The 14,120-nt window shown below is 40.1% G+C and overlaps 1 protein-coding gene across 1 annotated transcript; it reads right to left on the reverse strand.

Annotated features, from left to right (window-relative positions):
• Window positions 1–1,725: 1,725 nt before the first annotated feature.
• On the reverse strand, window positions 1,726–13,467 carry GRPEL2 (GrpE-like 2, mitochondrial (E. coli)). Its single transcript, XM_008580920.1, has 4 exons — window positions 13,361–13,467; window positions 10,129–10,282; window positions 9,200–9,281; window positions 1,726–4,940 (listed from the first exon to the last, which is right to left on the reverse strand). The coding sequence occupies exons 1-4, from the start codon at window positions 13,435–13,437 to the stop codon at window positions 4,576–4,578; spliced, it is 678 nt and encodes a 225-aa protein (XP_008579142.1). The 5' UTR covers window positions 13,438–13,467; the 3' UTR covers window positions 1,726–4,575.
• Between the last annotated feature and the right edge of the window lie 653 nt (window positions 13,468–14,120).

Genomic DNA, 14,120 nt, shown 5'->3' on the forward strand with positions numbered 1-14,120 from the left:
AACACACATTTCTTATAATCTTTTATTTTTTTATTTTTTGATTTTTCTTAAAGATGACCGTAAGGGGATCTTAACCCTTGACTTGGTGTTGTCACCCAGTGAGCTCCCTATATGGGATCCAAACCCGTGGCCTTGGTGTTATCAGCACCACACTCTCCCGAGTGAGCCACAGGCCGGCCCTGTGTTTCTTATAATCTTAAAAAAAATCTTTTTGGCAATGTTTGTGTCAGAATGCAAAACCTTTTAAGTTCATTTCCAAAAACTCAAGACGTTCCCTTAAGTTTTTTTTTTAAAACAAGCATTAATTGATCACTGTGCCATGTTTTCCTATGAGCTGACTTATTCTGATTCTTGCAGTTTTTGTAGGGTAAATCATATTAAGTTTAAAATTGATCTTCTTGACTCACTTTGCTAATAATTTTAGGGTCTTTAAATCTTGAATCTAGAGCTGTGTTTTCTTTTAGGAAGTTCTTCCAACCCTAGTAGCTCATTGACAACGTATGAACTCATCAAAGTTGTAAGAGAAGTTCAAAAGAGCTGATAAGAGGAAAGGCAAGGAGAAACAATTCTGGTGGCACAGAGGTGCAAAACAACTAGCAAGACTGAGGCTGGGTGACTATATCAGTTATCTATTGCTGTGTAACAAACCTCTCCAAAACTTAGTGGCTTAAATAATCATCTATTTTGTCCACAAGTCTGCACTTTGGGCAGGGCTCAGTGAGATCAGCTCATCTGTTCCACATGGTGTCATTCGAGGCTGCCCCACTGGGGGTGGGAGGATCCACCTTCAAGATGGCTCACTGGCTGGCAAGATGGTGCTGGCTCAGCCGAAAATTCAGCCTGGACCTTCAGTTCCGCTCCACAGGCTACTTCAGCTTGCTCTTGGCACGATGGTTAAGTTCCAAGGGTAAGCATCCGAAGACAGGAAGTGGGGCTGACAGGTTTTTTAGCGCGTGGGTCCAGAAACTGGCAGTGTCATTTCCACTGAATTCTATTGGTCAAACAATCACAAATCTCCAAGGAGATTCAAGGAGAATGGACATAGGCCCCATCCCTCAATATAAGTGACAAAGAATTCTGAAGCCATATTTTAAAACCACCAGTGAACTTGAGAGCATGTACAAAGTCTGAGTGAATAGGAATAAAAATATACTTATCAACTAACTCTGGGAATATGGCAAACAATGGATTACAGAGTTGGGCATACAGATGGGACTAGAATGATGAACACTCAAGGCCAAATCCCAGAAAAGGCTAGTTCCAAAGAGGGCCATTCAGCCAGGAGACTGGATATATGGAAGCCAGCTGAGAAGCAGAGGTAAAGACAAGGCCAGATAATCAGAAGGTGGGAAGGACAAGTGGAAGCTGAAAGTCACAAGGCCACATGCCAGTGACCTGGTTAGGAGGATGGTCAGGAGTCCAACAGTACCAGGGCAGCAGTCAAAGCACATAACTAGAATCAAAAAACAAACACAAGAAAATAAGGCAATGCCAGAGAGGAAGGCAGAAACAGGAATCAGAAATAGGCAAGTCAAAGAAGTAGAAAAACAGACAAGACTTCAACACTGAGAGGGGGTTGGAAAGCTTATACTGTATGTCTGTGCTGCTGTGAGATCTCAAGGTACCTCCCCTAAGCATCAACAAGGTGAGTCAGCAGTAAATGAAGAGACCAAAGCACACCAATATAGAATATGCATTAGGCAGACAAAGACTCAACACCTGAACTGCAGTTATTTTGATTCAGGCTTTATTAAAATTGTTTCTGAATATTACATTTCATCCTTAAGTTTTCCTTATTTGATTTTGCTTTAGCATTTTAAGAGCCTTTCTTCAGTTATCAAATCCTTTGCCTTGAAGGTAAGCACCAAATAACTTTTATCAATATCAAACTCACTAATCCCTTTATGGCAGTAAGAAAAATCAGTAAAAGATTTATATGATACAAGTACTACAACACCAAGATCACCCTTCAAGTGAACCAAAGCTTCCTTACATCTATCATCTGCAAGCCAATGTCTTTTCACTTTACCATCAAGATGGGAAGTAAGAGCACTGGCACAATTTTCTTGTTATTTCAGTTTAAAAATGTGGGTTTCTTGTGGTATGGTTAATAAAATACGAGCAACTGGATGGAAAATAAGTCACCATGAATGATTAGTTTACAAACTTTTTATAATCATTACTTAACCAGACTTCCCCCTTATAGGCAGCTATAAAAACATAGGAAAAACAATGTGCATAATAAAAAAAAAAGATAAAAAATATCTGAGGGCCTACTGTAGCAGGCAATTTACACATTTCATTTCATACTCACTATATTGTGAGATAATTATTATAACCATTTTACAACTAAGAAAACAGGCTCAGAAGGGTGAAATGACTGATGCCCAAAGTCATATAGGTGACCGACCTGGGATTTATGCTCTAGTCTATGCCTACCAAGCCTATGCTCCATTATGCTGATCTGGCTCCCTAAAGCCCTTCAACTTGAGATTTTTACTATTATAGCTTCATCTTCTAATTCTAAACTCACTTTTAAAGTTTGCAAAACTACTCAATAGTAAGAGAATCTAAAATTATTCTCAATCTACTTGCAAAAACAGGAGGTGGAATGAAGTATTAGAAAACTCTTCAGATAATCAGAACATTCCATACTTACAATCATGGTTAATTCTAATTCACTGGTAATGATATCTAGTAATCCAAAAATACATGGGTAATTCTAATTTGCTCATTTTCTTATTTTCACCATCTGCCAATCTCATAGTAATGAAGGCAAGAAAGGACAAATTCCTATTGTGAAATTTGAGTGCTTATTAAATTTTCAGTGTGTACTTAGTGGAATGCCAAAAGAGGTCTGGTTGCAGTCTTACCACCAGTCTCTTGATTGCATTTTAAAAATGTATGGTTATTTGCTTTTTTAAGTTTCTAAACCTGATGGAGATGGTAGGGCCCACAGGGGTTGGCTTTATTGATACATCTCTGTGTAGCATCCTAAATAATCTATAATGTCTAAGTCTAACTTTCACTACCCCACTGAATAGGGTCATAGAGTGCCAGTGGAAGTGAATTTATCTTATGGGTAAATAACTTAAACCTAAACCTATGTAATCTGTACATCCAACACCTAACTGCCAGCTAGGGATATATCTGCATATTCATTAATCTTAAATGACTGAAGTTAATATGTAGTATTCCTTATTCAAGTTCTCACTGAAATTTAATCACTACTTTGTAGAAATTTTTTTCTTTCGGGTCCAGTTCTAAAAAGACTAGATTTTCACACTTTAGGAGAAGCAGAAAGGGTAAGACTAGATCATTAAGGCTTCTTCTAACACTAAAATATCCAGAATTCACCTCCTTTCTAAAGTCTGACTGCTGTGTCATTCATTTATTAAGTCATTTACTGGACAAATCTTTTACGGAACACCAGCTATAAGCAAGACGGGAAAAAAACAAAACAAAACACATAGGTCCAATAACTCTAGGAGGTTAATACATAAAAGAAGAGCTAGATGTTTATACAAAAGTGACCTAAGACAGACACAAAAACTAGAAAATAAAGCTTGTCAATGAAGAGGTAGTGATTTGTGAGTACCGATAAAAGAAAAAAAAAAAATTCAGAATAACTAAATGAAATGAGAAATTGTAAAAGTTTTGTCCTCATCACCTCCCCCCAAAACCTAATAAAGTGTCGCAGGGCAAATTTGACAAAGGGGCAGAGAAGTCAGTGCTGGTAGAATGAGAAGTTGTAAGTAAATTACCTACAGAGACCTGTTTGGGTCATTTAGCTGCTGCCTCAATTTGTGTGAAATGATTATATACCTAAGGAGGCTGAAAATAATTTGAAGATAGCTCAGAGCAAAGAAAGTGCAAGGTATCTTGGCCATCCTTACTTTAAAAGGACCTGGGTATCTTGATGCTCTTGCCTTCCAAGTCCTGCCTGGGCCTTTTAGCCCTTGCAAATGGGAATCAGAAAGGGGTGGGTTAGGTAGAATGATGTGAGCATAAGGCCTACCAAGCAGGGACTGCAAGGACAAAAGATGGCTAAAACAGAAAATAAAACAAAAAGGGGAAGTCCTAAGCATCCATGTCTATCAAAATCAATCCAAATGATCTAAATTTATACAACTATAAAGCTTTATCATCTAAGTACCCAAACGCTGAACCAATTCCTACTGCTTCCTTTTTTCCACAAAATACAATATACAATTCTGTGAAGGTTATTCCTATTATAGGGACCATGAGAAAAGAACATTTAGTTGGAAATACACAGTTAAAGGAATTTTGGATTCCAAGTCATCAGACTACCAATTTAAAAATAATTGTTGTAAACATATTCTGATAAAGGCCATAGGAACACTTGTCACATTGTTCAAATGTCTAATGGCAAGACTTCTGATAAGACCAAACAGGTCACATTAAATCAATAAAATACCTTAGAAATAAAGCCAATATGACTAAATCCAAAAGAGATCACATGAAGTACCTCATGTACAATACAAACCTAGTTTAATAAATAAAGGAAACACGGTGACTGCACTCTGAGAGAACATCCAGTTCCTGATGGCCTGTTCATAGTCTTTTCTGAGACTCCACTGCCACTTCCACCTGGGCAAGTCTAATGGTACGGCCATGAAGTTTGTAGCCATCTTGCCTTACTAATGCCACGGTACCAGGCTGCACCTCAACACCAGCTGGCACATGACACATGAGTTCATGCTCATGAGGGTCATATTTGTCACCGATTGGTTTTATCTTCTCAAGGCCATGCTTGGCAAACACACTTTTCAGCTTTGCTTCTAAAAGTGATAGCCCTCGGAAGACCTTCTCCAGAGTAAGCTTCTTGTCCCCAGGCTCTGTTTCTTCAGAAATGTACTCTGTAGTCTTCTCCAAAATGTCTGCCACCTCCACCAAGTCCTTACAGAAACTCTGGATACCTACAGAGAAACCAGACACTTTTATTGTTTGTGAAGAAATCACTTTGCCCTTTGGGTTGAGTCTGGGGAAGGCCCAGATAGGTGGCTAGTATACTGGGTATCCCAGAAAGTGGAAAGGTTGCCACAAAGGACTCAGGGTTCATCATTACCATCCCAACCCAACTGACAAGTCAGTGTCTCTCTCAGGAGGCATGTATGACTAGGAACACTACTAGGAAATGGAGATGGTTAGAACCCAAGAACTAGGTAAGACCATATACAATAGGTTCAAAAACTTTTGCTTTTAAAACAACAGTTTTTATGTTTCTTATATTTTTGTTGCTATTCATACCTTTAGTATTGAGTTATGTACATTTTGAAAGTTCCTACCTGTCTCAGTTGTGCTAAGACACACATTCTCAACAGGGAAAAGTATTAATATTTCATGGGGGGGAAAGATTAAAAAAAAAGTTGACAACACAATGCTAAAGGGTGTCAAGAGTGGTTTATTCCTAAAGCGTGGCTAAATAGGAACAGAAAAGTAAGACATATCCATAGATGAGGTGAGTTTCCAATTGCCTGCTATGTAGTTGCTGGAGATGGGCCACAAAACTTTGTCTAATCTTTTTAGAGTTACATGAACTGTTATAAAAGTAAACTCAACTGTTGAGAAATCCTACATTACTCCCAATTCTGCAACTTAATAAGAGAGATGACAAAGGAGAGATTTCCTAGACTTGTCTGGATGGGATGAAAAGACTGACAGGTAGAAATTCTACCTTTAACTTCTGGGTGATAGAGATCTACTAGAGCTTCTTAAGTAAAACAAGTAGAAACATGATTCAAATTAGCTGAATGACAGCATACATAATGGATTTGGGGTACTATAGCATGACAGATGGAGTGGGAAGGAAAGAAAAAATGGGAGATCCAACTGAAGTAATGTAGTTATGACATGGTCTGGTTTAGAAGAGAAGGCAATGGAAAGAGTGTAATCAAGAGACATTTCCAGGGACCAGCCTTGGTGTGATCAAAGTTCCACAAGATATCTCCTCCCACCCATTAGGGATGGGAGCCATAAAATGTTAATGTCTATTAATAGATCAGTTATGAAAGTAGAAGAGATTAGTCAAACACTTGAAAAGTACTCTGATAAGAATTCCACACAAGAGTAAAGAATGTCTGGTAATGATCAGTCAGGAACATCAAAGGCATCGAAGGCTATTCAAAGGAAGACAATACAGTACTCTAAGAAAATTTTGAAAGCAGTAAGCTTCTGGGCCAATTTGTACACTACCAGCGTACAAAAAGACCTAACTTCTAGTCAGTAAAGTTGTGTAAATTTGGGTAAACAGAAGCCAAGGTTCTCTTGTCTGTATAGTGAGAGGTTCAGTCTCTAAGCTAATTATCCGGTAACTTTAATATATGGTTGGTGACTACATAATCTCTTAGAAAAGAAAATGGGTCTTTGTGACCTGTTTAAGAGAAGGTGGATTACTGGGACAAAACTATCCCTAGAAGGTCAGATAGTCACCAGGCCCTATCCCCTTACAAGCATTCTACTTTTCTTCTACTTCCATGCTCACCCAGCAATCTTCAATTTTCTAAGTATTTCTGGCTGCTAGGAGGAAATGACCTAAGTAAATTACTATGTGGCATCTTTGGCTATACAAATTTTGCTCCATAAATTAATAAATCAGACTATCAAATTCCTTTGAGTTTAGTTAATATGAGGGGACTTCAAAAAGTTTGTGGAAAAATGGAATTAAAAGATAAAAATAAAAAATATAAAGTTTAATTATTAACATAAGCTCCATCAAGTTCAAGACACTTTTGTAAGTGATGATACCAGCCATTTAGTCCATCCTTAAAGAACTGAGGGTCCTGGTAATTTAACCATGTTAATGCAGTCTTTTTTACATTATTAACTAAAGAAAAATGGGTGTCCTTTAAAGATTTTTAAGATTAGAAAACAAAAAGGTCAGAAGAAGCCAAATCAGGACTGTAAGGGGGATTTCTCTTTGAAACGCTTGAAAAATTCCCCTTGTTTTATGAGAGAAATGAGCTGGAGGACTCTCTGGTGAAGTCTTCCCAGGCGTTTTTCTGCTAAAGCTTTGGCTAACTTTCTCAAAACACTTTCATAATAAGCAGATGTTCTCATTCTTTGGCCCTCTAGAAAGTCAACAAGCAAAATGCCTGGAGCATCCCAAAAATCTGTTGCCATGACCTTTGCTCTTGACCAGTCTGCTTTTGCTTTGACCTGACCACTTCCACCTCTTGATAGCCATTGCTTTGATTGTGCTTTGTTTTCAGGATCGTACTAGTACTGCCACATTTCATCTTCTGTTACAATTCTTCAAAGAAATGCTTTTAAGATCTTGATCTCACTTGTTTAAAATATCCATTGAAAGCTCTACCCTTGTCTGCAACTGATCTGGGTGCAACAATTTTGGCACCCACTGAACCTAGAAAAAGTTTGCTCGACTGTAATTTTTTTCAGTCAATCTTGTGTAAGCTGAACCAATCGAGCTGTCTATGGTGTTAGCTATTGTTTCTGCTGTCAATTGTTGGTCTTGAATTAGGGCACAAACAAGATTAATTTTTTTCCTTGCAAATTGATGTGGATGGTCTGCCACCGCAGGCTTCATCTTCAACATCATCTCATCCCTTCTTAAAACGAGTTATCGGGGCCTGCCCGGTGGTGCACTGCTACAGTGCGCCTCCTGGGAAGCGTGGCAGCGCTCCCGCCAAGGGTTCGGATCCCACATACAGACCGGCCGCTCACTGGCTGAGCGAGGTGCGGGAGCAACACCGAGGGTTGCGATCCCGTTGCCGGTCCCGGTCCGGTACGGGCGCGACACTGAGGGCTGCGATCCGTTGCCGGTCATGAAAAAAAGACAAAAAGGAGAAAAAAAAAAAACGAGTTATCTGTTTGTAAACTGCTGATTTCTTTGGGGCATTATCCTCATTAGCTTTTTATGAAGCACCAATGATTTCACCATTTTTCCACCAAACTTCACCATAAATTTGATGTTTGTTCCTACTTTAATTTTAGCAGAATTAGGGTTGCTCTAACAGTGGCTCTTTTCAAACTAATGTGTTATCCTTTTTAGTGCCTCAAACTAGATCCTGTTCAGACAATTTATAACCTAGTTAGAGTTTATTTTGGTGGAAAAAAATTTGAAATCCATGCATAGTTTTTTAATAATATGCATTTTCCATAACATTTTTGAAGACTCCTCATATGTGTTTGCTCCCAGGTATTTTATTACTTCTTGAGTAAACTGATATAAGTTAGTCCCTAACTCAAAGCTTGACTTCTGGTAAAGCCTTCCCATCCCACCCCACTCAAGCAGGAGGTACAGCAGGAAGTCTTCTCCTGTTATCATAACTGGTCTATTTGCTACAGGTAGTCCCAGTAAGCTCAAAGGTCAGAAAATTTTTTTCTGAAAAGGCCGTACAGTAACATCCAAGGGCCCCTCAAGCTCTTTCATTCTATATGTAGTGACAGGTAATACAATGCCCCATATGAACTGTAGGTACAGCAAGTAATCATAGATTTGCCCTTTATCCTTGAATCCCTGTTAGTCAACTAACACTTTCACAAACACCTTTGGAACAAGATATGGTGTGTTTAGAGAAAAATTTCTGAAAGACTTTGAAATGAACCAAAAAGATTATTCAATGTCTTCCATGAAAAACAGATGAGGTCTATCACATCTGATTATTATGATTCTGTGGTCTGAGGCTTGTCTTCAAGCTATGCCATTTTATAACTCAGCAAGCTGCAGATTACTGATAGTAATGCAAAAGAATCTTGTCCACAGTAGTGAAAATTGTTGGGTGGAGATACTTGATTATTTCCCTATGGATATAAACAAATTTTACTTCCATTTAGCAAATTTCAGCATTCCTGATTGCTTATGTGTCTGCTTTTTTTTGATTCTCCTCTGAATATCTTGAAGATTCACTTTTCAATTATAAGCTAGACAGAATTGTTAGTATAAGCACTGGAATGTTGACTGTAGCAATAGTAATTGTATATGCTTGGAAAATACAATAAACAAAGATTTGATCAAAATAAAGGCCAGCATTATTTTAGCAAATGGTTAACTTGACACCATTCCTGAAAAGTTTCCCAGAAAGCCTACAGAGATACTAGAAGGGCAGGGGAAGGATCGTTAAGAACCCAGATGTGCTTTTATTATGCTTAGTTTGCAGAACTGCTAGTAAATGTTCTTAAACTGAAAAGACATTTTTATTGTGAACAAATCTCTCACCAAATATCTTGGCGTCTTCCACACATCTCTGGGTTCGCCTCCTTATGTTTTCACAATCAGCTACAGCTCTCTGGTATCTCACCTGAATATCAAAAGCAAAGTCAAAAGGATGAGAAGATGAGAAGTTTTTGCTTACTTTATAAATTTCACCCTTATGATAGGTTTCTATAAAACAAACGAGGTGCTGTACAATTCTTAGATCAGCTAGTCCAGTTCTCCAGCCAAAGCAGGAACCAATTCTTTAGCAGCCCTGAGAGGCAGTCATTTATTTAGCCTGCTAGTTTGAACATTTAACTGTTTGCATGCTCCTCATTTTGTGAAAAAATTTTCCTTTTCACATTCAGCCAACACTGCCAACCTCCAACTTTCTTTCATTGAATTAAACACTAGGACAACTGAGAGTAAGTTTTAAAAGGCAGTTATTTCAGCTCCTTTAGTCCTTTTCTCTTTCTTCTTACAATTCCTGTTTCCTTCAACTGTTCTCATAAGACATGCTTTCCAGCCTCCTTACCATTCTGGGTGGTTTTGCTTTGGAATTACTCGGGTTTATCTATCGCCCTCAAAGTGTGTTTGTCAACACAGGACGGGGTCCAGTATGCCAGATGTGGTCTGATCAAAAGAGTACAATAGTCAATGTCTGTTTCATGCCAGGCACGGTACCTCCTTTAAACTGCCAAAACATCAGATATCTAAGTGCTGTGATACAACAGGGAAATGAAAAGAAGTGACTATCCTTAGCCAGTGGTGTTTTTGAACTATTGCAGATTTTTTTTTACCTAGTATACCTAAAAAGAAAGTGGAGGAGAGGTGAGGAGTAAAGAGCCAATTAGAGGGAACTTCACTTTAAAAATTAACAAAAAAAACCCTACTTGGATATGTAAACCAGAGAGAGAATGTGAGGAACAGATAATAATATAAAATCTACTCACTGTTAAATCCTGGACTTCCTTCTCCAGCTTAACAGCTTTTAGCTTTAAGGCTCGTTCGGCAAGAGAGGGTCCAAGCTCATCAGGAGGGTCCTCAGAACTGCAGTCCTCACCGGCAGTTCTCTGGGTGGCAGTGCTAAATGGATGCAGCCATCCCCTAAAGTAGGAGAGAGATGGCACGTAATGTAGAAATAAAAAGCCAAAACTGCAACAGTTTACAGAGACCAGAAAGTTTTCCAGATTGAATTTCCTTTTTTTGTTTTTGGGCATCTAGCCAGTACAGGGATCGAACCCTGGACCTTGGTGTTATCAGCACCACACTCTAACCAACTCAGTTAATTGGCCAGCCCTCCAGATTGAATCTCTAGACAAAGTGCTTTCAGTCACAGTAACAAATGAACATTTATGAAGTCCTTACTAAGTACAAGACACTGTTTTACCTGAATCATCTTCTCATCTCACAATATGTGAGTTAAGTGCTATTGTTATGATGCTGAAGGTTGAGGCTTAATGACTTGCTCAAGATCACACAGCTAGTATTCTGTTGGGCCAAGATACTGAGCACCACCAGACAGAAATAGTCAGAAGTAGATACACAAAAGACAGCAAAGAGGAAACCAAGTGCTAATACCCAGAACAGAGGGGCAATATCTGAAGTGGGAATTCAAAAACACAAAGTCATACAGTTCTGGTTCAGCCCTTCATCTTACAGATGGGGAAAATTAAGTTCAGTAAAGGGACCCTATCAGACTGGAGTTAGGCTTAGAATTGTAAGCCTTCCTGACCACAAGCTGTTAAAGATTTTAGGAAACAGACCTGTGCTGAGAAAGAGAAATACTGTTGGGAATGCATCCATATGTAAAATCAAGCCAATTAAATATTTATAAAACACTTAGTATAAGTATACATGGGTACTTCAAAAAGTTTGTGGAAAAATAGAATTAAAAGATAATATGAATCTTTCCAGAAACTTTTTGAAGTACCCTCATATGCTATGGCCTGGGGACTATGAACAGGTGGATAAAACAGATCTGTATTCAACTAGTTATGTAATCTAGAATTTCGTATAGCTAAAATGTTTAATACTTAGCTCAGTTTACATAGAAAAAAATTTAGACTGGGGTTAGTTTACAGTAGATCTTGGACGGTGGCAGTTCTGACCCCTAGTTCAAGGAAGTTTCCATTACACCTCCTGGGTCCTTGTAATTTGATTTTAAGTAAAATTATCAAGAAAATCAATCTACAAGTACAAGAGCTCTTTAAAACAAATAGTTAATTTACATGAACTGGCATATATTGGAGAGTGGTCACTGAGGTGACAACTGAGCAAATGAGTTTGCTGTAAGAAGGGAAGAGCATTCTGGCAGAGGGGAGTTTAAAGATGTGGGCAAGAGAACTTTTATCTCCCAGACTTTAAGTAGACCTGTGAAAATAATCTGAGGCACTGACAAAACATCAAAGAGTTTATTTGAGCCAATATGTGTGACCACAGACCAGGAAAAAAGTTGCCCTGTGAAGCACTTTCCGAAGGGCCAGCAGAACTTTAGTATTTTGATAATCACAGAAAAGTGAAGAACAAAGGGGAGAAAAGACGACAGCCCCTTAATCAGCACATCAGTTTTTCTATTGATTATACAGAATCATATGGGTTAACGATTGGTTCTTGGTGGCATCCTAGCTACAGATGTATGAGTTAGGGTCACAAGATACATTTTCAGCATTCCTAAGTTAATAGAACTTCTTCAGCTGACAGTGAATCTGCTGGTAGGTTAAAAATAGTCTTGTAACAGTTCCAGAATGTGTGGGCATGGCTGCCACCCCATTCCAGATTCCCCAAGGCTATTAAGAATTCAGCTGACCTCAATCAGAGCAGATTTCTGGTTTATCACTTTCCAGGTTGGTCTTGAATTCAATTATGATGATCTGCCATGTGAGTACATATATATGGTTCCAAATTTTTGGTTCAGAAAACATGGTCACCACAGATCTGGGGCAAATTACACAAGGTGAAATATGCCCCCCCCCCCCACCCCACCCCCGGCCCTTTACAAAAACATATGTATCCAACTGAAAGCAAATCAAAATATTCTCAGGGTCAGTTTAGATGGAAAATGGCCAGAGCTCAGATGATAAAGAGGGGAGTTGTGGCGATTCCAATTCCTACTGCTTCAGAACTGGAGTGGCATTAACTCATCAGAAGGAACCATTTATCTTCTAGTCATTTCCTTAAACCACCACCAAACTGCCCAAAAGACTTGAATACAAAAAAGTAAAACAAGGGCCGGCCTGTGGCTCACTCGGGAGAGTGCGGTGCTGATAACACCAAGGCCACGGGTTCGGATCCCATATACGGATGGCCGGTTTGCTCACTGGCTGAGCGTGGTGCTGACACCAAGTCAAGGGTTAAGATCCCCTTACCGGTCATCTTTAAAAAAAAAGTAAAACAAAAACCCTAAATTCAATCTCTCGCCTAAGTGCTAAAGCGGGATGTTGGGTCAGCTGTGTTAAGATAATAAAGGTGACAAATAGTTACAGTTCAGAGGTCCAATCCTACCTCCTACACAGCCATTTTTATTCTCTTTCCCAGGATGAAATTACTCTCTATAGGAACAGTCCCAGAGAATAATTAACATCGCTCACTAAATAAAAGCGCCGACTCTAGAGCCCTGACTGGTTTGCTGCCCGAGTTCTACACTTTCCGAGTACTTAAGTTTGGAGAAGCTACTCAACTTTTCTAAACCTGTTTCTTCACTTGTTAAGCAGGAAAAACAAAACAAAAAACTATACATGGTTCTGCAGTCGGCACGGTAAGCGATCAATAAAAGTTGCCCAAGGATAAAGGCAGATGGAAGGGCAGTTTGGGGAAACCAAGTCCAACGCCCTCCTTTTACCGACAGGCCTATGATCACAGAGTCAGAGGAGAGAACCCAAATTTACCCGCAGACACCACAGCTGGGGAGAACGGGCCAGGAGAGAGGTACAACCTCAATTCAGTCGATCCTTGGGGCTCAAAAGACTTTCCGCCTTCCTCGGCCTGGGAAAAAGGCGCGGCTGTGGGCCTCAGTTTCCCCCTCTGTAAAGCGGGGCCGCGAGCGCCCAGTCGTAGAGGTCGAGAGGCTTGGTGGGACCTCTCGCATGAATCTGGATAACGCTCGCTCTCCAGCTCACAACCGCCCGCCAGCTTGCTCGTCCCGCATTGTCCTGACGTCCCCGACCCCCTGCCCGAAATGCTTACCAGCTATCCGACGCGGCACTCGAGGTTAGGAGGCGCTGCAACCGCCGCGGGACCGCCCACAGCGACCGCGCAGCCATATTCCTGAGCAGGGATGACGGAAGCAGCGCACGCGCGCCTGCTGCAGGTGAAGAGACGCGCTCACTTAAAAACCACGCCTCCCGTCAGCCTTTGCGGGCGTTTTCTTCTCAGGGCTTCCGGACGGGAAAGAAGTACTTCCGCTTGTCCTGTGCACTTCGCTGTTCCCTATCCGGTCTTCCGGACCAAAGGCAGAACTTCCGGTTCTCAGTACGTTGGGCGCATAGGACGGGTCCTTGTCCTAGCTAGAATCTGGGTGCTAGGCGCGGGGTACGCGGCAAACGAAGCGGATCACGGCTCTGTCTTCATGGAGTTTATGTGAAGTTATAAACGATTAACAAATACAAGCGCGATAAAAGCGCGATATAAAATCAGAATATCACCAGTGTTTAAAGGTGAGGGGCATGGTACTGCGGAAGCCTAGAATACAAATGTGCCTGGGTGTGGGAAGTTTTCCCAATGGGAAGTGATATGTGAATTGAGAGCAGAAGAATGAGTATAAAAAGAGGAGGAAAGTGGTTCAGGTAGGGTGAAACATCATATGCAACGACCCAGCGAAGAGGGAAGAGTATTGCAAGTAAGAGACTGAAATAAAGGAAAGGTGGGGGTGAGGGGTGGTAATATAATACTTGTGGTTAGGCAGTGCCAGATCTTGTAAGCGATTTAAAAAATTGCAGCCTGAACC

The sequence above is a fragment of the Galeopterus variegatus genome, unplaced genomic scaffold (genome assembly GCF_000696425.1).
Source record: "Galeopterus variegatus unplaced genomic scaffold, G_variegatus-3.0.2 Scaffold2203, whole genome shotgun sequence".
Taxonomy (NCBI): Eukaryota; Metazoa; Chordata; class Mammalia; order Dermoptera; family Cynocephalidae; genus Galeopterus; species Galeopterus variegatus.

What these genes read in the sequence shown, in the direction of transcription:
- GRPEL2 (XM_008580920.1), bottom strand. Translation starts at nt 13,437, where the DNA reads ATGGCTGCGCGGTCGCTGTGGGCGGTCCCGCGGCGGTTGCAGCGCCTC. An exon ending in AGTGCCGCGTCGGATAGCTG is followed by an intron (nt 10,283 to 13,360) that starts GTAAGCATTTCG and finishes CTCCTACTTTAG; the next exon opens with GGGATGGCTGCATCCATTTA. An exon ending in AGGAAGTCCAGGATTTAACA is followed by an intron (nt 9,282 to 10,128) that starts GTGAGTAGATTT and finishes TTTGATATTCAG; the next exon opens with GTGAGATACCAGAGAGCTGT.